The sequence below is a fragment of the Mustelus asterias genome, chromosome 24 (assembly GCF_964213995.1).
Source record: "Mustelus asterias chromosome 24, sMusAst1.hap1.1, whole genome shotgun sequence".
NCBI lineage: Eukaryota > Metazoa > Chordata > Chondrichthyes > Carcharhiniformes > Triakidae > Mustelus > Mustelus asterias.
The window spans coordinates 7,709,977-7,736,428 of record NC_135824.1 but is presented as its reverse complement, the minus strand read 5'-3'; the positions used below and the strand labels follow the sequence as shown (position 1 = coordinate 7,736,428).

The following is a 26,452-nucleotide window of genomic DNA, read 5'->3' as shown; positions in this document are numbered from 1 at the left end:
AACAGGGCTGTAAAATCCCACCCTAAGCCACTGAGGAAAGTGAAATGAAGTTATTGTGACACTGCACCGGTTTTGCAAATGAAGGTTTTCACTCATTTCACTCACTCCCTATTCATGCACCCATCCAGATGCCTCTTAAATGTTGCCAATGTGCCTGCTTCCACCACCTCCTCTGGCAGCGCATTCCAGGCACCAATCACTCTCTGCATGAAAAACTTCCCCCACACATCTCCCTTAAACTTTCCCCCTCTCACCTTGAAATTGGACCGGATTCTCCAGCCATCCACGCCGATGGGATTCCTTGGCCCCGCTGCAGTGAATGGAGATTTGGCTGAGTGCCAAATTCTCCGTCTTCAGTTGCAACGATGGCGGGGCGTGAAGACTTCCAGCCTACGCCTTTAAACTTTAAGACCTGAAGCCGGCCCACAACTGAATCTGAGCCACAACACTGTGGTCCATCTGTCAGGTGGGTTAGGGCATTACAAATGCTGCATGCCCCAGATGTAGGGTTGTCTACCCTGGAGACACAATGGAAAAACAGCCGCATCAGATGGTGTCAACTCCTCTTCACAGTATCACCCTCAAAGCTCAGTAACATTAGACCAAGAAGTGAATTCATTTTCAGTTACCAAACCTTGTCTGCTCAGTCTTCGGGCCTAGCCGCTTTTGCAGCCTGCAGTCACACAGTTGCTCCCAATCCAGTGATACCTCATCCAAGTGGTCACTCCTCACTGTGAGCAATGGGCATTGATGGCCAACTCTGCCTGTCTTGTTACAGGATGATACTGAAGTGAATATTGACTGCAACAATTTGGAAAGATGGCCCAACAACAAAGTGTGCACCGTCGCATTCCCAGTGTTCAGGTCTCAGTCCAAGGTAAGAAATGTTTATTTCAAAAAAAGTGGCAATAAATATGTTGTAATCCAGACCTAGACTTACAAAATATGGGTACCTGGGCTTTATAACCAAAGGCAGAGGGCACTAAAGCAAAGAGCTACAAATAAACCCACATAAATCATTGGGTAGACCACAGTATGGTGCCCAGTCTGTTATAAGATATGTGGAGTTCGGTAGATCTCATGAACTACCAGTGGGTGGCACGGTGGTTAGCACTGTTGCCTCACAGCGCCAGGGTCCCAGGTTCAATTCCGACCTCAGGTCACTGTCTGTGTGGAGTTTGCATGTTCTCCCAGTTTCTGCGTGGGTTTCCTCCGCGTGCTCTGGTTTCCTCCCACAGTCCAAAGATGTGCGGGTTAGGTGCATGGGCTATGCTAAATTGACCCTAGTGTCGGGGAATTGACAGGGTAAATATGTGGGGTTACGGGAATAGGGCCTGGGTGGGATTGTGGTCGGTGCTGACTCAATGGGCCGAATGGCCTCCTTCTGCACTGTAGGGATTCTATGATCATCAGCCTGCATTATGAATTCTATGGTTCTGTGTATAGTTTAACGGTAAATGTTTGTGAACTACTCGTAACTATATACATGTATACAGTATAATGGCTAAACTAGGAGCTGGCTCCATGCCTGGCTCTACTTTCAGCTTGTCTGTAGCATGCATTCTAGTTTCCTTCCTATGTCTGGTTCATCATGATGCATGTGGAAGTTGACTTATCAAAGATTAAACCCTCATTTCCACTAGGTTCACAATTTTAGACAAATATTTGCTTACTCTTTCATTTTCCCATTCTTTTTTCAAGTTTATTCATCTTTCCATTCAGTTCAGCAAAGGCTGGTTATCTTTGTTTCAGGGTTATCTGCGGAATGCTTGTATAAGTTTAACAACTTTGCTTGGGCAATCAGTTCTTTTCAGGACCCTTCTCCCATGGCTCCTTATCTGTTCCTTCGACTCTTTCAATACATTCGTTAGATCTTCAATCTATGTTGTCGAATTTTCTTCATCTGCTTTCAAAGTCTGGATTTGCTCTTCCCTACTGTGCATTTTACCTTTCATGATGTGGTGATGCTGGCGTTGGCCTGGGGTGGGCACAGTAAGAAGTCTCACAACACCAGGTTAAAGTCCAACAGGTTTATTTGGTAGTATAGGCTTTCAGAGCGCTGTTCCTTCATCTGATGAAGGAGTAACACTTCGAAAGCTCATGATACCAAATAAACTTTAACCTGGTGTTGAGAGACTTCTTACTCTTACCTTTCATGTTATTGGATCAAAGTTCAAGAATTTCATCAGTTTCTCCCCTCAATGCATCTTTCTCCTGTTCCAGGTGTTTTCCACAATGATTATTGGAGAATTCTGATGCTTCTGGTCTTTAACTCCAAATCTACATTTTCTGATCATGCTTCCATATTTTCTTCATGTGCCTACAGATTAAAATACTTCATCACTTTGCCTTCAATCATATTCAGATGGCTCAGCAATGCCGCCTGCTGTTGCAGTTCAGATCATGTGTCAGGATTTTCAAAAAGATTTTATTTTTAAGACTTCCAGATTGATCCCAGCCTCTCTGATGCCATTGTGTGGTTTACTTGGAAATTGTCCTTTACTCTTTTGTATGTTTTCTATCCTTCTTGTTAAGTTCTGTGCACTCCACCAACCTGAAGATGCAAGTATTTGTCAAAGGCTTTTAACAGTTCATCATAGCAGGCTGAGGATTCATTAATGCACTGCATCAGGATTACTTCATCAGCCAGTTCACCAAACTATAAAAATGCATTAATCTGGACTTCTGATTTCCTACTTTGATCTCATGTATTCTGGTAATTTAATTATGTTCTCTCAAGATGCCCAATTCCGCTTCAGGTTTTTAGCCTTTGCACGAGTTCAAACCAGTCCGTTAAGGTAGATTTTTGATCCATTGTCATAACATTTTAATTGTGCGTACGACTTTAAATGTTGTTAGGAAGTCCAAGATGGTGCTTCTTCACAATGAAGATTCCCACGTTTGCCGGTTTTGACTGCCTCCCGTTGTGTTGGCCTTCGTGGTTTCTACGTTTTAAATCTTTCAGCAGTGACTTCCTGGATTGATCCAAGTCCATAAGATATAGGAGCAGAATTAGGCCATTCAGCCCATCGAGTCTGTTCCACCGTTCAATCATGGCTGATAAGTTTCTCAACCTCACTCTCCCACCTTTTCCATGTAACCTTTGATCCCCTTATCAATCAAGAAACTACCTATCTTTGTCTTAAGAACACTCAATGACTTGGCCTCCACAACCCTCTGTGGCAATGAGTTCCACAGATTCACCACCCTCTGGCTGAAGAAATTCCTCCTCACCTCAGTTCTAAAGGGTCATCCCTTTACTGTTGAGGCTGTGCCCTCGAATCCTCGTCTCACATACTGATGGAAATATCTTTCCCACGTCCACTCTATCCAGGCCTTTCAGTATTCTGGAAGTCTCCAGCTGTATCCAAGTAGTTACGAAACCGTTGATTCCCGTTTTTTGCCAAGTCTTTTAACTGTCAATTATTTGTTATTTCATCTTTTCTCGATCGGAACAAGCTGTGTTCACCAGGTGTTTCACGTCCTGACTCGGGTCTCGGGCTGTTTTATAAAATGATGATTCTAACTGCTGCTGACTTTAAAACATTTTAAAACTCATTCTGGCCAAGAATGTAAGTTTTTTTTTTGAGCACACCCAATACTGGGTCTCCTGACAATGCGACTCCGAGTCTTGAAGCAGAAACTCCATAAGATTTGATGGAGTCCTCGGCTGCAGTGCAGATCTCCATTTCTATCTTCTGTTTCCAATCCTTGTTGGAGCTTTTCTCTGGCGATCTCCTTCTGCCCCTTCGTTCCTGGTGTTTTTCCTCCGGTCAAAATGCTGTACTTTCAGTCTTCCGGGTTTTAAATTTCTCTGCCAGTTTCTGCGAGATTCTAGATTGTTCCAATTGCAGCCTCCATGTTGTAAGATGTTGTGTGTAATTCGGCAGACCTCATGAAGAGATTCTGTGTCTTGTATTATTTAACAATGTGTTGATTGATTGACTGCTAGAAACTATGTACGTATATACAGTATAAAGTCTAAACCAGGACTGTCTCCATGCTTGTCTCTACACACATAGAATCATAGAAACCCGACAGTGCAGGAAGAGGCCATTCGGCCCATCGAGTCTGCACCAACCACAATCCCACCCAGGCCCTACTCCCATATCCCGACATATTTTACCCACTAACCCCTCTAACCTACACAGCTCAGGAAACCAAGGGGCAATTTTAGCATGGTCCATCAACCTAACCCGCACATCTTTGGACTGTGGGAGGAAACCGGAGCACCCGGAGGAAACCCACACAGACACGAGGAGAATGTGCAAACTCCACACAGACAGTGACCCGAGCCAGGAATCGAACCCACGTCCCTGGAGCTGTGAAGCAGCAGTGCTAACCACTGTACCACCGTGCCGCCCATCTCTTGTTTCTGAAAATGGTGGATAGTCATATCCTGACACTTTTGTCTGGGTTCAGCCATTTTGTTGTCTCCCACTCACTCCTTTGTCAATTTAGAATTTGAGTGAAGTCTTCCCTTTTTCTTCCAAAAAAGTTGTAACTTGCAGTCCTTTACTTGGAACCATTCTCTGCTCCTGCTGTTTAAGCCTCTCGGTTGTTGTAAAGGAGACTCGGGTTCTGCTTCTTCATAAAATTTCTTTGATCCAATTCCACACACAATTCTCCACCAGCAAATAGTGCCACCTGTGGCCCCTTTATAAGTCAGTAACTTCTATTGAATAATTGACATCAAATTAAGATTTAATTGGAAGGTCTGTTAATCCATTCCTAACATTTCTGTCCATGAAAGATTGCCCTCTAGATTTGGGTCATATGTGAACAATACTGTACCCAGTCTCAAGTTAACCCTTTCTCTGCCAGACCATTCTTTGGTCCGCTTATTTTAAAATGTATGTAAAGGCCATGGAAAGAAGGTTTGACTTTTAACTGCCCTCTAAAGTGGCCAAGCAAGTTACTGTGTTGTACATTTGAGATAAAATCTAATAGAGGTGGTTAAAATAATGAGATATTTTGATCTGGTAAATTGGGGGTAAATCGGAGGTGGCACGGTGGCACAATGGTTAGCACTGCTGCCTCACAGTGCCAGGGACCCGGGTTCAATTCCAGCCTCGGGTCACTGTCTGTGTGGAGTTTGCACATTCTCCCCATGTCTGCGTGTGTTTCCTCCAAGTGCTCCAGTTTCCTCCCACGGTCCAAAGAGGTGCAGGCTTAGTGGACTAGCCATGTTAAATTGCCCCTTAGTGTCCCAAGATATGTAGGTTAGGGGGATTAGGCGTGGTGGATGTGTGGGATTACGGGGATAGGGCAGGCCTGGGTGGGATGCTCTTTCGGAGAGTCAATGCTGACTCGATGGGCCAAATGGCCTCTTTCTGCAATGTAGGAATTCTATGATTTCCATTGGTTGTGAACAGAGACTGAAGGACATCAGTTTAAAATCATCAACATCAGAGGTTTGGAGTATTAAATTTTATCCAGTTATTTTTCATGGGGTGTGGGCATCATTGGCAAAGACCACCGTTCGTTGCCCATCCCTAATTGCCCCTGAATCCAGTGGCTTGCTGGGCATTTCAGATGGCAGTTAAGAGGTAACCACAGACCTGGAGTCACATGCCAGATGAGGTAAGGACAGCAGATTTCCTTCCAAAACGGGGTCATTAGTAAACCAGATGGATTTTTATGACAGTCGGGGACAGTTTCGTGGTCACCATTACGGAGTTTAGCTTTCAATTCCAGATTTTATTACTTGAATTTAAATTCCACCAGCTGCCATGGTGGCATTTGAACTCATGTCCAATTCACAACTATCTCCCCCAGATTACAATGGTACTGGATTCTCTGATCTTTTAAAGTTAAAGTTTATTTATTAGTCACAAGTAAGGCTCACATTAACACTGCAATGAAGTCACTGTGAGATTCCCCTAGTCGCCACACTCCAGCGCCTGTTCGGGTCAATGTACCTAACCAGCACGTCGTTCAGACTGTGGGCGAAAACCGGAGCATCCGGAGGAAACCCACGCAGGCACGGGGAGAACGTGCAGACTCCACACAGACACTGATCCAAGCCGGGAATCGAACCTGGGTCCCTGGCACTGTGAGGCAGCAGTGCTAACCACTGTGCCACCGTGCCGATCTCATTCACAGCTGGGATTCTCCAGTCCCGCTGCACTGAGTGCCAAATTCTCCATCCTCGCTGGCAGCAGCGGGGGGGGGGGGGGGGGGGGGGGCGTGAACGGTCAGAGAATCCCTGGACTGCTCTACACAAACCCTGTGCTGAACGCTTCCCCGTGTGCAGTGAAATTCTGATTTCATGACTGAAAACTTTCCCTCCGTTATCACCACCCCCTCGGAACCACCCGTGTCTGAACCAATCATCATCTTTAATGTTCTCACGATCAAATCAATTGTCCACTTTTACTCCCTGGGCTTCCACAAGCTGAACGTCCTTTTGGATGAGCCACCAACAAGCAGAATGCTCTTGTGAACCCATCCACAGATGTGTCACCACGGACCCAGCCAGCAATCCCAATTCTGCTGCACAGATTCATGGGTTACGAGATAGGTGAGATTGTTGTCGGTGCAGACTCGATGGGCCGAATGGCCTCTTTCTGCACTGCAGGGATTCTATGAGATGGGTCAGAGGGAAATGGAGGAAAGCTCCATCAAAGAGGTAGGAATTAAGAAGGATTTTCAGAGGCACCAGTGGTGATGTAAGGCAGAGTGATTTGGGGAGAGTTCCAAAGAGTGAAGTCATGATGGTTGCACTGATGATAGGGTGAGGGTATTGTGGGGGGGAGGGATTGGGGGTGGGTGCAGCACACAGTAGATCAAAGTTGATGGAGCAGAAATAACATGCAGGGGAGAGAGCTGCGAGGATTGAGAGCAGAGAATGATCTTGGAGGGCTTGTAGATGGGAACAAAGGCTTTGAAGTTGGTGGTGATTGGGTGCCTTGGCAAGGGGGCAAGAACCAGCCAGTGGGTGAGGAACATGTGTGGGGGATAGGAAGCAGATGGCAGTGTTCTGATGGGAGTTGGAGGTACTCCGATTGGAATTTGTTGAGGAATGGGGTGGGAGTGAAGGGTCTTTGGAAAAGTTGATTCTGGATGGACGTAACAAAGACACAAATGAGCATAGAGTCCCTTAAGTGCAGAAGGAGGCCACTCGGCCCATCGAGCCTGCACAGATAACAATCCCACCCAGGCCCTATCCCCATAACCCCATGTATTTACCTCATTACTTCCTCTAACCTACACATCCTGGGACACCAGGGGACAATTTATCATGGCCAATTCACCCAACCTGCACATTTTGAGCCGTGGGAGGAAACCCAAGCAGGCACAGGGAGAATGTGCAAACTCCACACAGACAGTGGCTGGAATAGAACCCGCGTCGCTTGTGCTGTGAGGCAGCAGCGCCAACCACTGTGCCACCGTGCTGCCCTGACAAGAGTGAGCAAGGTGAATGGACGTTGTTGCAACCACGGACTGAATAAATAGTAACGGCCAATGTCTTCCAGAAAGAAGTGAGGAAAGGAAACAATGGTGGTGAGTTGATTTAACAGTGTATGTGTATCTCCATGAGCTGATTGGGGTCCTGTGTGTATTTAAAGTTACCAGAATTTTCCATTAATATTGGTTTGGGTCTCAGGAATGACGACCTCAGCTGCAGGAACAAATCCCTGTCATTTTTGTTCTGGATTTAATTTCAAACGATCAGCAGCGGAGAATGTAACTGCGTGGCAGCGGGGAGGGTAATGAGTGCCAGAATGCAGGCAAGTCAGCCATGGAAGCCACAGCTACATCAAACTCTTCTGGCTCGTACTCAGAGCAGGCCCTCAGCTGTGCTGCAGCCACGGATTGTTCCCTGATCTTTAAAGTTAATGATTCAACCCAAGCTTTCCGAAAACTGAACAAAATAAAAAACGTTACTTTTGGAAACTGTGGCGAGGGGAGATTTATAACACAGCGAAAATGAATGCGGAGAGGTTGGGCAGCTGGGATTTCTTGGCTGTTGCTCGTTGCCAGATGAGTGTGCCAAGGTTTTTTGTTTGCCTGTTATGTTGAGATTGACGGGGCTGGGGGCCTCCTGAATCATTGCTCCTGGCTGCACCGGGATCTTTGGCAATTGCTGATATTTTTCTCCTCTCCTTAGGTGGCTTTTCGAATGGAGTTTGAGTTTAGTCGTTTCACCTTCCTAGACAATGTGGAGATAAGCCTGACTGCCAGCAGGTAATAAATACTCTCTCAAAATAAATCCCAGTTTAAAACGAATAACACTAACATTTTCAAGAAAGTCTCCACTTTGTATGAATGCGGTTTGATGGAATCCTCGTATAACTGTTCAATATAATGTACACCTTAGGAGTATTTAACACCTGCATCGAGTATTTCCCAGCCTGTGTATTTCAGTTACCGTCCTGGTTCACATATACACACACACTCGCAAAGACACACACGAAAACACACACACACAAACGCGCAAAGACACTAATAAACACAAACACACACACACAAAAATACACACACACAAACACACAGTGGTTAGCACTGCTGCCTCACAGCACCAGGGACCCGGGTTTGATTCCCGGTTCGGGTCACTGTCTGTGTGGAGTCTGCATGTTCTCCCCATGTCTGCGTGGGTTTCCTCCGGGTGCTCCGATTTCCTCCGAAAGACGTGCTGGTTAGGGTGCATTGGCCGTGCTAAATTCTCTCTCAGTGTACCCGAACAGGCGCCGGAGTGTGGCGACTAGGGGATTTTCACTGTAATTTCATTGCAGTGTTGATGTAAGCTGACTTGTGACACTAATAAATAAACTTTAACACACACACACAAACAGACTGAAATATTTGGCAATACTAGTTCAAATTAGCAATCTGCTTCCTCTTTGCCTGTGGCCTTTGGCAGACTGTTCCATTGGTGTCCCCTTCATGGCCTGTCGTTTTATTTTATTCATTCACAGGATGTGGTCATTGCTGGCTTGGCCAGCATTTATTAATCACCTCTTAGTCTCTTATTCCTCTGGAGAAGGTGGTAGTGAGCTGCCTTCTTGAAGTCCACGTGGTGTAAGTACACCCATGATGCTGTTAGGGAGGGTGTTTGAATTTTGATCCTGTAACTGTGAAGAAACAGCCGAGATATTTACAAGTCAAGATAGTGGAGGCAATCAGGGCCTCCCAGGGGGGTCGGGTGTTGGGGGAGTAGTGCCCCCTGGACATGGGCACCCTGGCACTGCTAGCCAGTGTGTCCTGGCACAGCCAGCCTGTGTCCCCTGCCATTGCCCAAGGGGCAAAGTATCCGTGCCCAGGGGGCACCTTGGCATTGCCCATCAAGCATGGGGCAGTGCCAAGGGGGTGGGATCTGCTGGGGGTGAGGTCTGGAGGGTGATCGGTGGGGGGGTCCTGCTGCCACTCTGCATTGGGATCCGGTCAAGGTAGGAGGGAGGTGAGCGATTGGGGCAGGCTGTGGGGTGTGGGGGGGTTGGGGGGGGAGAGGGGGGGGGGGTTCTGTCCGGGGGTGGAGTGGGGGTAATGGTCTGCTGAGATGGGGGGGCTGGAGATCGGGCGGTCTGTGACAGGACGGGAATTGGGGCTGGCCTGCGAATGGACAGGGAAGTTGCGATCAGGCGGGGGGGTGGGGGGCGGGGGGTGGGGGGTGTGGCAGGGGGCAGTGCAGCACTGCGAGAGTCCCGAGCTGGCCAGCAAACTGCAGGCTGACAGTTTGGGGCCGCTGCGTATGTGCAGAGACCCCCTGGTTTCAGCCTTTCCAGCGTAAATCCAGGTGTTTCCATCTGTCTGCTGCCCTTGTCCTTCTGGGTGGTGGAGTTTATGGATTTGGGAGGTGCTGTTGAAGGAGTCGTGATCAGTTGCTGCAGTGTGACTTATAGATAGTACACACTGCTGCCACTGTGTGTCAGTGGAGGGGGGAGTGAATGCTTAAGGTGTTGGATGAGGAGGTTGATAAAGTGGGTTGCTGTGTCTGGATGGTGTTGAGTTGTTTGAGTGTTGTTGGAGCTGCACTCATTCAGGCAATGGGCAACATTCTCATCTCTGAGTCAACATGTTGTGGATTCAAATCTCACCCTACAGATGTGAATAGATAATAGAGAGTTACAACAATAGATTTAGACGAGGAAATATGGAAGGAGGCTTGAGTAAAGTGTAAAAACCAGCGTAGACTAGTTGGGCCGAATAGCCAGGTCTGTACCAGATACCCTATGTAAAATAGGTCATGATGTGGAGATGTCGGCGTTGGACTGGGGTGGGCACAGTAGGAAGTCTCACAACTCCAGGTTAAAGTCCAACAGGTGCGCTCTGAAAGCTCATGATTCCAAATAAACCTGTTGGACTTTAACCTGGTGTTGTGAGACGTCTTAAAATAGGACACTGCACCATGAACCTGTGTTGAGTTTCAATGTGACAGATATTAGGCAGGTTCTCTCTTGTTATCTAACATTTCTACATATTTATCTCATTCAGTGACAGTGAAGAAGCAGAAGAAACACTTCATGACAACGCCTATCACCTGTACGTTCCCGTGCGATACGAAGCAGATCTCCTCCTCACCAGGTACAAGACAGACTCTCACTTCCTGTCACCATTCTTCATTCTAAATAACAGGACAGGTCAACTTGTCCGAACTTACACTCTCAGAATTCTGTATTAGCTGCTGCCACTTGCCTCGGCCATGATCTAGAATTCCCTCTCTGTCTCTCCAACTCCTATTCCATTATGACCATCTTTTGATCAACATTTTAACCACCAGCCTAATATCTCCTTCTTTGGCGTGATGTTCATTTTTGTGTTTCTGTGATGGGCCTCAGGCATTTTGTTCTGTGCTAAAGGCTCAACTTTAAATGCAAGTTGTTGTTGTCCTAAACTAGGGCAGGTCTACGGTTTATTTTAAATTATGGGATTATGCCTAACTTCTGTACACAAAAATGTACTTGCTGCAAGCTTTAAATTTATTTATTATTGTCACAAGTAGGCTTACATTAACACTGCAATGAAGTTACTGTGATAATCCCCTAGTCGCCACACTCCGCCGCCCGTTTGGGTACACTGAGGGAGAATTTAGCATGGCCAATGCACCTAACCAGCACATCTTTCCGACTGTGGGAGGCAACTGGAGCACCTGGAGGAAACCCACACAGACACAGGGAGAACATGCACGGACAGTGACCCAAGCCGTGAATCGAATCCGGGTCCTTGGCGCTGTGAGGCAGCAGAGCTAACCACTGCAGTGATGCTTCTCCCACAGAATAGTGTCAGCTATTTTCCACTGTAAATTCCCATGCCTGCTTTTTTAATGGGAACAACACATGTAAACTTGTCACGACGTAATTACACCCTCCAGCCAGTGGTGTTGCTGTTAAACCTCAGCATTGTACTTCTCAGCAACTCGCCCTGTGCTACACAGAAACTCCAACATTCCAACTTCCCTGCTCACAGAATGCTCTGCTAATAACACTGAGCAATAATATAAAATCTATATGCTAAATAAATATTGTAATTAAAGCAAATTACTTCAACAACTGCATGGCTCCATGTTATGTAGTGGGTGGGGAACAGTTGATTCAGTGGTTTCCACTCTACTGTTCACACTGAGGTTCATTGAAAAGGTATTCAATTCAATTTTAATGGAAGCTCCACAAAACTGAGTAGGCCAAATCTTCCAGGCTACTGATCATCGGGCATAAGACTCGAGATATGTAGGTGAGGTGGATTAACCATGCTAAATCGCCTCATAGACTCCAAAGATGTGTAGGTTAGGTGGATTAGCTATGGTAAATGGGCAGGATTACAGGGATAGGGTTGGGGGGGGAGCCGTGTTGTGGGCCTGGGTAAGATGCTCTTTCAGAGAGTCGGTGCAGACTCAATGGGCTGAATGGTCTCCATCGCACTGTAGGATTCAATAGATTTAGATTTAGTGAAAGTCTTTATGCACAGACCTCCATGAGAATTGTCCAGGACGTTTCAACTTCCCATGGGAAATTCCTTTGCTCCCTAGGGCCCTTTACATTTGGGTAATGACACAACTGACCCTTGACTGCTCTCCTGACCCCACCCAACTATGCCGTTGACCCCTGACTATCCCCTTGACCCATCAACTACCCTCTTGACTCAACCCAACTACACCCCCTGAGCCCCCGACTTGACTGCCCTCCCAAACCCCTGACTACCCCCTGACCTATCACCCACCTACCTTATCTTCTTGCCATCTCATGACCTAACCATTCATTCACTCTTCCAATCACCTATTCTCTAACATTCAAACTGAACCTTTAAGTTCAGCACCTGGCCAGTAGTGCTGTATAAAGAGGGTGTGTGCTGTGTACCCACAACTCTGCTCCAAGCTGATGGAGTTCCCAGTGAGACACTATGCTGCTGAAACTGAAAGAAACAGGCTCGAATGAAAGTCCAATCTGTATCTGATTGTAGGAAAGAGTGGATCCTATGCTTTGTAACTGATTGGTGGAGGGGTGGATCCATTGCTTTGTATCTGATTGGTGGAAGGGGTGGATCTAATGTTTTGTATCTGATTGGTGGAAGGGATGGATCCAAGAGTGAAGCTTCTGTGATTCTCAGGCACTTCAACAGATTTTAGATTATTAAATGATTGACCCAGTTTCTCGATTTCAGTTTGCAAATCATGGTGTGTGATTGGCCCTCTGTTTTAAGAAGAGTTTGAGCTAACACATTTAAGGATTTGACTTTGTCCTGACAGGGATTCCAGCCCTGACCGTTGCGACTTGAAGTCATACGATGAGCTGGAGGCAAATGGAGACCTCGATCCTCCATTTAACTTCACATTTAAGGTAAGGGTCTTTCTGTCTCTTTCTTTCTTGCTGCCTGATTCGCATCCCATGCTCCCCCGAAGGCACTGCATTTTGCTGGAATGTCGTTCCACAGGCGCCGGAAGCGCATGTCAGTGATAGTCATCCAACAATGCAACTGTGGACAGCGTCACATCCAAGTCAGACCTTATCACAGATGTCCATCCATTTAGCTGTGCCTCACTGGGTGGCATGCTAAGTTAGAAGGTTCGGAGTTCATGTCTCACTCTAGGGCACCAATCAAAGCAAATGAATAAAAAAGAGATGGGATGCAGTATTCATAGATTCATAGAGTCAAGGCCTTTCGGCCCAAACTGATCCATGTCGACCAAAAAGCCCATCTAAGCTAACCCCATTTGCCTGCATTTGGCCCATATCCCTCTAAACCTTTCCTATCAATGTATCTGTCCAAATGCTTTTTAAATGTTGTCAATGTCCCTGCCTCAACCACTTCCCCCGGCAGCTCATTCCACAAACATACCACCCTCTGTATAAAAAACGTTGCTTCTCAGGTTTCCATTAATTCTTTCCCCTCTTAACTTAAACCTTTGCTCTTTAGTTCTCGATTCCCCAACCCTGGAAAAAAGACTGAGTGCATTCACCCTATCCATGCCGCTCATGATCTTGTACACATCTATAATATCACCCCTCAATCTCCTGTGCTCCAAAGAAAAAAGTCCTAATCAGTCCAATCTCTCCCTATAACTCAATCCCTTGAGTCCTGACAACATTGTTGTAAATCTCTTCTGCACTCTCTCCGTTTAACAACATTTTTCCCAAAGCAAGGTGACCAAAACTGAACAAAATACTCCAGGTGTGGTCTCACCAACGTCCTGTACAGCTGCAACATAACTTCCCAACTTCTATACTCAGTGCCCTGACTGATGAAGGCCAGCATGCCAAAAGCCTTCTTCACTGCCCTATCTACCTGTGACTCCACCTTTTATTGATAAAGAGTGTCCTTAGTATCCCAAGATGTGTAGGTTAGGGAGGAATTAGTGGATTAAATATGTGGGGTTGCAGGGCCTGGGTAAGATGCTCTGTCGGAGAGTCAATGCAGATTCGATGGGCCGAATGGCCTTCTTCTGCAATGTAGGGATTCTATTACTGAGACTAGCTTTATATTCCAGATTTATCAATTGAATTTTAATTCCACCAGCTGCCGTGGTGGGATTTGAACCTGTGTCCCCAGGGCAAAATCCTCTGGATTACTAGTCCAGTGACATTACCACAATTACTGTGGGGGGATGGTTGACATATTGAATTAAGCATCAAATGATGCCATGTGGGATTAGCTCAGAAATAAAAACTGGCAGCCACACTGCTAGGAATGTACTAGAGACCCCCAAATAGTGGAGAGGACTTAGAAGAACAAATATGTAGACAGGTTTCTGAATTCACAAACAATTGCTGACTCTAATCTGCCCGCTGAAGGGATTTCACAAATTGGATTCCTGGCGAAGAATTATTCTTGAGGGAAATCTCAACACCACGAGAATGAGGGCAGAGGAAGAGTGTGTTTTATTTATTGTTTAATTGCAGGGACATTGACAACATTGAAAAGGCATTTGGACAGATACATGGATAGGAAAGGTTGAAGGATATGGGTCAAATGCAAGTAATCATGGGGGAACTACCCGAATATCGGTTAGGATGCGAATAGTGTGAAGAGCACAGAGGCTGCAAAAGTCTTGAACTGCATCCCAGAAAACTTTGTTAGCCAGCACCTAACAAGCTCAATGAGAATGGGCGCAATTCTAAATTTAGCCTCAGGAGATGAAGCTGGGTGACTGGATGAGGTAGCGGTGGGGGGAACCATTTTGGAGATAGTGACCATAGTTAGATTTAACATCATCATGGAAAAGGACAAAGATAGAACAGGAGTACAAGTTCTACATTGAAAGTTGTTCAATTATCTTGAAGTCCATCTGGTTCAATGATGCCCTTTGGGGAAGAAATTTATTTCTTACCTCGTCTGGCCTTTACATGACCCCTGTCCCCACGTCAGCATCGCTGACTCTTACCTGCCCGCTGAAGGAGTGCCACAAGTTGGATTCCTGGCGAAGAATTATTGTTGAGGGAAATCTCAGCACCATGAGAATGAGGGGTGGGGGGGGGGGGGGGGAATTAGTGGATTAAATACAGGGATTTGAGCCTACAGGGATAGGGCCTGGGTGAGATGCTCTGTCAGAGAGTCAGTGCAGACTCGATGGGCCGAATGGCCTTCTTTTGCACTGTAGGGATTCTATTACTGAGACTAGCTTTATATTCCAGATTTATCAATTGAATTTTAATTCAACCAGTTGCCGTGGTGGGATTTGAACCCGTGTCCCCCAGAACAAAATCCTCTGGATTACTAGTCCAGTGACATTATCGCTATGCTACCATCTCCTCGCTGTGCTTCTGGCTAAGAAGGATCAAGGTAGCAGAGATGATGGGTGCACTGACCATTATCAAATGGAGAGGGAGCTCGAGGTTGAAGAAAATTCAGCTCTCCCCTTTAGTTAGCAAGCTGAAAGGAGTTCAGGTTAGCGGTAAGGCTGCAATCAGTACAGGAGCTCCAGTTCAGTGGTTCATGCTGTCTTCAAGCAGACAAAAGATGGTGAATTTATCCTTAAACACTGTCTTAATAAGTAACTCTATTAAATCAGCTGTGGAAACTTGTGTGCAAGAAGTGGAACTTTAACGAAAGATTAGACCTGAGTGGAATAGCTTGCTATCTGCAAGGCTCTGAGTTTATAAAGGATCATTTGTGCACCTAGACCCCTCCCCCCCCCGCTCCACAAGTCTCTTTGGATCTCCATAGTTTTAGCAAAATAAATGGGGCCGCCAGCTCGATCAGCACACTGGGCAGAATTTTACCCCATCGATGGGCGGGGTGAGACGGTGAAATCGCACGAGAGCTGAGAAATCAGGATCATGCCTGCTATCTCCGCTCTCGCGATTTTACGAGAGCCGGACTTCCGGCGAGTTCAGCCTCTCGCCGGAAATGAGTGAGAGGCTGAATAATTTAAATATATTGAAATGCTTATTTACAGCTGTTTAGTGAGCCCCGCACTGTATCGTCCAGGCGTGCTTGCCTTTATGGCCTCGCCGGGAGAGGTTCTCTCCCGTGAGGAAAACACTGGCTCCCCCTCAACGGGGAATAGTCGTGTTAGCCTCGCCAGTGGAACCGAAGGCCATAGAGATCCCCTGAGAAGGTCGAGGGCCAGGGAGGGGTGTCCCTTGGATAGTGCCAGCCTGGCACCTTGGCAGTGCCAGCCTGGCACCTGGGCAATGCCCAGCAGGCACTTTGGCATTGCCCACAGGGCAGTGCCGGGGGCAGGACCTAGGGGGGTGGGGTTAGGGGCAGGGCCCATGTTGGGCAGGGCCAATGGGGGATGGTGCCTATGGGGTGGTGCATGAAGGGGCAGCTTGATCGGGGGGAGAGGGCAGCCACACTGCAGTTGTGAGCGGATCGGGGGAGCAGGAGCCCATCGATCTGGGCAGCGGTTGGGAGGGGGGGTGGGTGCCAGCGGGGGCTAGATATCCATGCATTGTGGGGCTCACAATCGGCCCCGGGCCCCTGCGATTGTGGTGGGGGGAAGCTTGTTGAGGCTGCCTGCAGTAGCAGGGGCCTGACAGCTTTCTGTTTGTCAGACCTCTGCTGCTGCTATTGAGCATGTGCAGAATCAGAGATCTGCACATGCGCAGTAGCTCCCTCTGCAGGCTGGTTGGTGAATTAAGCCCCACCCACTGTCTGCAGCAGCTAGGAACAGTCTACACCATTTTTTCATTGACTAAGTGCATAAAATTGGGCATGGAAACTCACCCAAAATACAGATCAGGAACTCTCCCATTTTCATGCTACCTGGACATTTGGAATCATTCTTAAATTCTGCCCACTATGTTTTGATACAATTTGCATTACTATTCACACAATGCGTAAATATTCTAGGGGCCTCTCTCTTCACATATTGTACTGCATCCATGGATTGGAATGGAAGGGTGGAGGCAGGTGAGCCCCAGGTATAATTGGTGTCCGGGGCACCAGGAATTTTAAGACAACCTGCATCTGCAGCAATGTTATCCCAAGGAGAACCTGTATGGAAATTCCAGCCAGGATTCCCATGAGTTAATCCTGGCACGGAACACTGAGCAACCTGTCTGGAAACACAGACAATACACATTGAGGAAAATGTATGGAATTTCCAGCAAAGTGTCCCCATCCAGGAATTCTGGCAGCGTCTCCTAAGGAGACAGAATGGAATTTCCACACTATATCCCGATGAGCCTGCGGTGAAATTCTGGCCAAGTTCTGTCTGGTGCTTTGATGGAAACATAAAAAACGGGACTTCAGGGATCGGATTGGATTCTGGAGTCTAAACTTTCCATCTGGTTTTAGCATGATCTTTACATCAACTTTCCTATTTTTATCTCAAGAAAATGACATTTTAAAAGCCAAATTGTATTTCTTAATGATTTTAATGAACTATTTTGTTATAGATTAAATAAGAAAAGGTAGGGGGCAGCTGGAGACAATTGGAACGTTAATAATATTTAATGAATTCAAACCAGGTGCTGAACTAAACTGAAAGATCTGCAAAGATTGTACTCAGATAACCGCAATCAAAGTCCACATGCCCTGCCAGACTAATTCCACAATCCTCATTCGACTCTGCACCTTTTGAAGTTCTGAATGCATGGGCTTCCTGGCTGGCTGATTAAAATAAGTCATAGAATCCTACAGTGCAGAAGGAGGCCATTCGGCCCATCGAGTCTGCACTGAACACAATCCCACCCAGGCCCTATCCCCATAACCCCATGCATTTACCCTAGCTGGTCCCCTTGACATTAAAGGGCAATTTAGCACAGCCAATCCACCTAACATGTACATTTTTGGAGTGTGGGAGGAAACCGGAGCACCCGGAGGAAACCCACGCAGACACGGGGAGAATGTGCAAACTCCACACAGACAGTGACCCGAGCCGGGAATCGAACCCGGGTCCCTGGCGCTCTGAGGCAGCAGTGCTAACCCACTGTGCCACCGTGCCACCCCACAAATACAGGAAACACAGACAACACACAAAGAAAGGACCTGCATTTCGTTAACACCTTTCGCAACGTCGGGACGTCCCAGAGGGTTGAGAGCTCAATGAGCTACTTTCTAAAGTGGAATCAAGCTGTCGCAATATAGGAAACAGGGCAGCCAATTTGAGCACAGCAAGATCCCACAGACAGCAACATGGTAATGACCAGATTGTCTGTTTTTGCGGTTAGTTAAGGGATAAATATTGGTCAAGATCCCAGGGAGAATTCACCTGCTCTTCTTTGAAATAGTGCCCTGGGATCTTTGGCCTCCACCTGAGAGGGCAGACGGGCCTCCATTTAACATTGCAACCAAAAGACGGCACCTCAGACAGTGCAGAATTCCTTCGGTACTGCACTGGAGTGCCAGCCTGGGCTATATTTCATTATTCATTCATAGCTCTTTGTTGGTGAGGCCAGCACTTATTTCCCATCCCTAATTGCCCTAGAGAAGGATTGTGCTTAGGTATATTGAAAGAAGATACTCACATTCTCAGGAGGTGCCACAGCATTTCATAACCAGGTAGATTCATTATGGTGAAGATGAAGATAGTTCGGCCCGTTGAATCCATGGGAAATGCATGGAAAAGTAGCACGTAGCGAGATCTTGGAAAAATACAAACAAGCCATTAGTCTGTTGTTAGTCGCTGCTATTCTTCAATTTAGAACCATGAGATTCTTTAGACCCGCAGATACAAACTGGCACCCCAACCCCCTTCATAGCACAGGCTCAATTGGGGCTTTTTTAAATCCATTCATTGGACATGGGCGTCGCTGGGTGGCCAGCATTTATTGCCCATCCCTATTGCCTTTGAGCTGAGTGGCTTGTTAGGCCATTTAAGAGGGCAGTTAAGAGTCAACCACATTGCTGTGGCTCTGGAGTCACATGTAGGCCAGACCGGGTAAGGACGGCAGATTTCATTTCCTAAAGAAACCAGATGGGTTCTTCCGACAATCGTTTCAAGGTCATCAGTGGATTCTTAATTCCTTTATTGAATTCAAATTCCATCATCTGCCGTGGCGGGATTCGAACCCGGGTCCCCCAGAACATTAGCTGAGTTTCTGGATTAATAGTCTAACGATAATACCACTAGACCATCGCCTCCCGACAAACCTTCCAACTTTAATATAAGAGTGTTGCAAACTAAGCCATGCTGAAGTATACCCTCAAAAATGTGCTCATACTGGGTTATATAGATCAGGAGTAGCCCGTGATCAATGCTCATTCTGTACAAGGATAGCTAATCTCAGCCATGCCGCACTGAAGGAGATAGAATTGGTACCATTAGCCCAGATTAGGAAGGAGAAGATGAACAAGAGACAGGGCAATGTGTTTCTGAATAAGTGAGAAGGGGGATTTGGCAATGAAAGATTATTGGATACTTACTGTTTCTAAACCTCTCTCGGTTTAATTGCAGCTTCAGAATCTGGGACAATTCACGATAATCCACTTGCTGGTCATAGTGACCATTCCGACACAAACCAAAGGTAACAACCTACTCCTGGCCCTGACCAACAACTTCACCAGCCCGGTGAGTACCAAGAGTAGAGGTGCTGAGCCCTGAGGGGAACAGTCCATCAATGCGAGGGGCCCTACCCTATACTTTCTCTACAACAGGGGGGGTCCCACCAGTGACATTCCATCCAAGCGAATGGTGCTGATCGTAACACTCTCTCTTCAATGTTTGGGCCCTTGATGGTAACATATTACGAGGGGGACGAATAAAGTAAAAAAAAGTTAAAAGTTTTATTTATTTGTCACAAGTAAGGCTTACATTAACACTGCAATGAAGCTACTGTGAAATTCCCCTAGTCACCACACTCTGGTGCCTGTTGGGGGCAATGCACCCTAACCAGCACATCTTTCAGAATGTGGGAGGAAACCGGAGCATCCGGAGGAAACCCACGCAGACACGGGGAGAATGTGCAAACTCCACACAGACAGTGACCTAAGCCGGGAATCGATCCCGGGTCCCTGGCGCTGTGAGGCAGCAGTGCTAACCACTGTGCCGCCGTGCCACCCTATGCTTCCTGATGGTGAGACTCACTTCGTGAGAGCAGTCCTGATAATGGCCGAGCATTGACTGCAAAGGAAAAAGCCACTCGGCCCAGTGGGTGCAACTGGTGCCACCCTCTGTCAATGAGGCTGGTGCTGATAGTTAAACAGTCTAGGAGAGAGATTCCGATAGTAATACTCACTTCTATAAATGTTATTCTGATGCTATAATCCTCCTTTAGGGTGGTGTGTTTTACATTTTATGTTTAAGTTTATTTATTAGTGTCACAAGTAAGGCTTACATTAACATTGCAATGAAGTTACTGTGAAAATCCCCGAGTCGCCACACTCTGGCGCCTGTTTGGGTACACTGAGGGAGAATTTAGCACAGCCAATGTACCCTAACCAGCACGTCTTTCGGACTGTGGGGGGAAACCGGAGCACCCGGAGGAAACCCACGCAGACACGGTGAGAACGTGCAGACTCCGCACAGACAGTGACCCAAGCCGGGAATTGAACCCAAGATCCCTGGCGCTGTGAGGCAGCAGTGCTAACCACTGTGCCACCGTACCACCCTGTGCCCTGCATAAAGATTCACCATTCTTAGTTCTTGGCAATTTTAAATCTTTGTTTTTATTTTTCTTGCCAATTCTGCTCCTTGTGTCCTGAGGAGATTGATTCAATGTGGAACGCTTCCTCTGAGGATAATAACTCACTGGCTGCTGTTCAACAACTGGGAGCCTCACGGTTTCCCAATCCTGTTCTCAACTGATGCCCAGAGACCCAACTGAGTCATCAGTTAGTGACCAGCAGGGAGGAACCTTGGTGATAATTCACTCCTTAAACTGAGTACCTTGCAAGCGGTTTTAAAGGGATAGCACAGTGTGCTGCCTCTTCACCTCATGTCTTGAAAGCTTTCCGGGATCGGTGAGGGGTAAGGATTGTGTCTGAAGAAGGTTGAGACCTTCTCAAAAAAGGTAAAATACTGCAGATGCTGGAAATCTGAAATAAGAACAGAAAACGCTGGATAAACTCATCAGCTCTGGCTGCGTCTGGAGAGAGAGAAACACAGTTAATGTTTCGGGTCCAGATGACCCTTATACAGAACAGCATTCTCAATCTGGCTGATGAGGGGCAATTGCCAATGGGTTAAAAACTGCCCAGAACCTTCCCTCTGAGGAGAAGATGACTCTGTTTCAGTTTCTAACAGCAGTTTGTGTTCAGGAAATTAAAAAGACTGTTAATAACCACAGCATTCTGTTTCTATGGGATTTTAAGCACCAAAACAGGCCATTTGGCCCATCAGATCCGTGCTGGTGCTTATGTTCCACACAAACCGCCCCACTTCATACTGGATCTGGCCCTATCCTATTCCTTTCTCTCTTGAGAACTCATCCAGCTTTCCCTTAACCGCATCTGTATTGATTTATCTCAGGCATCTGTGAGCCAGGGATCTCCGGTCTCCCCTTCCCCTCAGGGTGGCGCGGTGGCACAGTGGTTAGCACTGCTGCCTCACAGCGCCAAGGATCCAGGTTCAATTCCGGCCTTGGGTCACTGTCTGTGTGGAGTTTGCACGTTCTCCCCGTGTCTGCGTGAGTTTCCTCCGGGTGCTCCGGTTTCCTCCCACACTCCAAAGATGTGTGGGTTAGGTGGATTGGCCATGCTAAATTGCCCCTTTATTGTCAGGTGGATTAGCAGGGTAGAGGGTCATCTGGACTCGAAACAGCAGCTCTTTTCTCTCCTTACGGATGCTGCCAGAGCTGCTGAGATTTTCTCTTTTGGTTTCTGATTCCAGCATCCGCAGTAAATTGCTGTTATTAAAGATGTGGGATTACAGGGATAGCGCCTGGGTGGGATTGTTGTAAGTGTGGGCCCGATGGGCTGAATGGCCTCCATCTGCACTGTAGGGATTCTATGATTCTATGAGTGTTTCTCTTCATGTTATTAAAACACTTCCTCAGAACATCAAATATGCTTATCTCTTCTGAATCTCTTAACTGATGGTGAACCTCTCCAAGGTGAATGATTTTTGCCACTATATAGGATCAGAGAGCAATACAGCACAGAGACGGGCCCTTCAGCCCAACCGGTCCATGCTGACCATGGTGCCCTCCCAGCTAGTCCCAATTGCCCCCCGTTTATATAGTTGATTATTATCAGTGAGAGATGACAATGTTTTGACACTAACGTTCCTTTTTGTGTTTATTTTGCTCCCGTATCCGCTGCTTTGCAGAGAGATGGGACCCAGTGCAGTCTGACCGGTAACGCAGAAATGCAGCAACAGCAAACCCCCAGAGGATCAGTCTTTGCGGAGGATCTGAGGCACTATGAGAAGCTGGTAACGAGGCTTTGTTGCTTTGGTGAAATCAGAACTTTAATGTGAATAAGAAGCTGTTTGAAGTCAGACCCTTTGATCTCAGTCAGGGTCTTTCATCCGTTTATAAAGAGGAACATTCTGCAAACAATTTCTTTTCTAATCCCTCTGTCCTTTATTCCCTTTGCTCAGGTTATTTTGCCCCACACTCTCCCAACCCCTCTCCTGAAAGCACTGGCTCTCACTGGGGGAGGGAGTCACATCCCAGTGCCCTCCAGCAAGCACCCACGTGCCAATTACCCGTGTGTTCTCCCAGTGTCATCCCATTATTAGAGCCCCCTGCCCAACACAACCTGCCCCCAACAGGAATCCAGATTTGATTTTGATTTGATTTATTATTGTCACATGTATTAACATATAGTGAAAAGTATTGTTTCTTGCGCGCTGTACAGACAAAGCATACCATTCATAGAGAAGGAAAGGAGAGAATGCAGAATGTAGTGTTACAGTCATAGCTAGGGTGTAGAGAAAGATCAACTTAATGCGAGATAGGTCCATTAAAAAGTCTGACGGCAGCAGGGAAGAAGCTGTTCTTGAGTCGGTTGGTGCGTGACCTCAGACTTTTGTATCTTTTTCCCGATGGAAGAAGGTGGAAGAGAGAATGCCCGGGGTGCGTGGGGTCTCTGATTATGCTGGCTGCTTTTCTGAGGCAGCGGGAAGTGTAGACAGTGTCAATGGATGGGAGGCTGGTTTGCATGATGGACTGGGCTTCATTTACAACCTTTGTAGTTCCTTGTGGTCTTGGACAGAGCAGGAGCCCATACCAAGCTGTGATACAACCAGAAAGAATGCTTTCTATGGTGCATCTGTCGAAGTTGGTGAGAGTTGTCGTGGGCATGCTAAATTTCCTTCACCTCCTGAGAAAGTAGAGGTGTTGGAGGGCTTTCTTAACTATAGTGTTGGCATGGGGAGGACCAGGACAGGTTGTTGGAGCAGGTGCACATCCCACCCACCCTGAGGCCAGATGGAATGCCCCCTACTGAGGCTTTGAATGAGAGCAGTGAATTAATGATGGACAAGGAGTTGGAAAATAGCAACAGAATATAACCCAGGGTGTGCAAGTCCATCGCGGGATATTCTGTCCAATCACTCTCCAGTGAAGCACCTTTATATGTTTTGCTACATCAATGGCACAAAGCATATAGAATTTGTTGTTGTAGTTTAAAGAATACATCAGAAATTCCTCACTCCACCTCTTTAGTAATCCTGATACAATGTTATCCCACTGAATGATTGCAGCATCGGGAGAATTTTCTTGGAAAAAGGTATTTCTGACCGTTTCTTCCCTTTTTCACGGAATCGCAGAATTGTTACAGGACTGAAGGAGGCCATTCGGCCCATCTTGTCTGCACCAGCTCTCCGAATGAGCAATGCACCTAGTCCCATTTCTCCTGCCATCTCCCCGTAACCCTGTCCATTCCCTGCAGCCAGTCACTTCTCGATCCATCAGCCACCCCCTCCTGCTACATCGTCCGGTCATATCTCCTACCAGAAAGACATTTAGCTGCATCTTGTATCCACGCCTGCTAGCTGTTTCTCCCTCCATTCGGCCTCCCAGTGATAAGACCATAAGATATAGGAGTAGAATTAGGCCATTCAGCCTGTCGATATTCATTGGTAACTTACTGAATGAGTCATCAAATCCCTACAATGCAGAAGGAGGCAATTTGGCCCATCGAATCTGCACCGACTCCGACAGACATCTTACCCAAGCTCCCCACCCTATACCTGTAACGCCACGCATTTACCCCACGAATCTCCCTAACCTACACATCCGTGACGCTAAGGGGCAATTTTGCATTCCCAATCCACCGAACCAGCACATCTTTGGAGCGTGGGAGGAAACTGGGGCAGCCAGAGGGAACCCACGCAGACAGTGCAGACTCCACACAGACAGTAACCCAAGCCGGGAATCGAACCCGGGTCCCTGGCGCTGTGAGGCAGCAGCGCTAACCACTGTGCCACCGTGCTTATTACCCTTTAGTGAAAACGTTCCAGCTGACTGCCCTCTGACCTTCTAATTTGCGAACAAATATCCAAAATGATGTTGGAATCCTTCCGTCCACTGAACAATCAAAACAGAACATCTAAATTAAAGTTTCTTTATTAGTGTCACAAGTACGCTTACATTAACACTGCAATGCAGTTACTTTGAAAATCCCCTAGTTGCCACACTCTGGTGCCTGTTCGGGCACACTGAGGGAGAATTTAGCATGGCCAATGCACCTAACCAGCACATGTTTCAGACTGTGGGAAGAAACAGGAGCACCCGGAGGAAACCCATGCTAACATGGGGAGAACGTGTAAACTCTGCACAGACAGTGACCCAAGCCGGGAACCGAACCTGGGTCCCTGGTGTTGAGAGGCAGCAGTACTAACCACTGTGCCACCATTGGACAGAAAGCTTTAGTTTGTAACCAATGGTCTGGGATTGACCCTACAACGTCTCAACATAAACCACTTGCCACAACTCTGCAATGATTGGAGGGGAAGCAGTGAAATTCTCTTACTAAGATCCTGTAATTAAACTCCACTAATCACGTTGCGAGAATGAGCCTTAAATCTCAGTAGTCCAGGTTATTGAATGACTGGGTGTCATTCCCCTGCCTTTTCCCCGTATCCCTGCACATTGTTTCCAAGCAGTTGAGGATTTTACTTTCCTGTGCAGTGAGTTTCTGTGATCTGGAGCACGCTGCCTCCACGATGGTGGAAGCTGATTCAAAAGTAACTTTCAAGAGGGAATTGGATAAATACTTGAAAAGAAAAAATAACATGGGGCTGTGTGTAACGGGCAGCTCTTTCAAAGAGCTAGCATAAGTGGGATGTGCCAAATGGCCTCCTCCTGTGCTGTAGGAGTTTGTAACTGTTGGACACTTTGGCAAGTATCTGTGTGTGAATATGGGTGTATGTGTGGTGGACGGGGGTGGTCTGTGTTGCTGAGTGTCGTGTGTGCGTGTGTGTGTGTGGCTGAGTGTGTGTGGCTGGGTGTGTGGCTGAGTGTGTGTGGGTGTGTGGCTGGGTGTGTGGCTGAGTGTGTGCGGGTGTGGGTGTGTGCTGTTTTTATTCATTCATGGGACATGGGCGTCGCTGGCTGGCCAGCATTTGTTGTCCATCCCTGTGGGTGTGTGGGTGGGTATGTGTGTGTGTCTGTGGGTAGAGTTTTGTTATGAATGGTGGTGTTGGTGCCTCCCACAGTTGCCATCTCAGCCTTGGCAAATGAAGGATGCCTGGTTGGGCACAGTATCTAGTGGGTATCGAATTCTCAATAGAACTGCACCCAGACATGAGTAAGTGAGCTTCAGGAACAGCACAGGGCGGCACAGTGATTAGCACTGCTGCCTCACAGCTACAGAGGTCCGAGTTCAATTCCGACTCGGATGACTGGGTAGAGTTTGCACATTCTCCTCGTGTCTGCGTGGGTTTTCTCCGGGTGCTCTGGTTTCCTCCCACACTCCAAAGATCATAGAATCCCTACAGTGCAGAAGGAGGCCATTCAGCCCATCGAGTCTGTACCCCACAACAATCCCACCCTGGCCCTATCCCCCTCACCCCACATATTTACCCCACTAATCCCTCGAACGTACGCATCCCGGGACACCAAGGGTTAATTTGGCATGGCCAATCCATCTCACCTGTACATCTTTGGACTGTGGGAGGAAACCCCCGCAGACACGGGGAGAACGTGCGGATTCCACACAGACAGTGACCCAAGCTGGGAATCAAACCCAGGTCCGTGGCACTGTGAGGCAGCAGTGCTAACCACTCTGCCACGGTGCTTCCCGCAGATATGCAGGTTAGGTGGATTGCCTATGTAAATTGTCCTTAGTGTCCCAAGATGTGCAGGTTAGGTAGATTAGCCATTGTAAATGCATTGGGTTATGGGGATAGGGACTGGATCGGATGTTCTTTCAGAGGATCAGTGCAGACTTGATGGGCCAAATGGCCTCTTTCTGCACTGTAGGGATTCTGTGGTAACGCAGAAAAGGAAATAAAATGGAAGGGGACAAAACCCGAAAATAAAAACCGGGGATGAGACGAGATCACTCACCAAGAAAAAAGCTTCCTCTATCTCTCGCCTTGTAAATAAATTTAAGATGAAATCTGGCAGAATCGTAAAGAGTATCCAGAAGTCTGTGATCAGTTTGAACTGTCTCAATTTCCTGTTACTAAGTGATCTTCAAAGTCTGCATCTGAAGACTATTTATTGCCACTTCGCCCCCA

The 26,452-nt window shown here is 47.1% G+C and overlaps 1 protein-coding gene across 1 annotated transcript in view; it reads left to right on the top strand.

The window, feature by feature from the left end:
* LOC144511183 (integrin alpha-11-like) overlaps positions 1-26,452 on the top strand; it is a 177,837-nt gene that overhangs the window by 140,490 nt on the left and 10,895 nt on the right. Inside the window, exons 21-26 of the mRNA XM_078241244.1 lie at positions 779-877; positions 8,114-8,190; positions 10,438-10,527; positions 12,686-12,776; positions 19,280-19,393; positions 22,091-22,195. Coding sequence (XP_078097370.1) covers positions 779-877; positions 8,114-8,190; positions 10,438-10,527; positions 12,686-12,776; positions 19,280-19,393; positions 22,091-22,195 — 576 coding nt within the window. The remainder of the gene's footprint in view (positions 1-778; positions 878-8,113; positions 8,191-10,437; positions 10,528-12,685; positions 12,777-19,279; positions 19,394-22,090; positions 22,196-26,452) is intronic.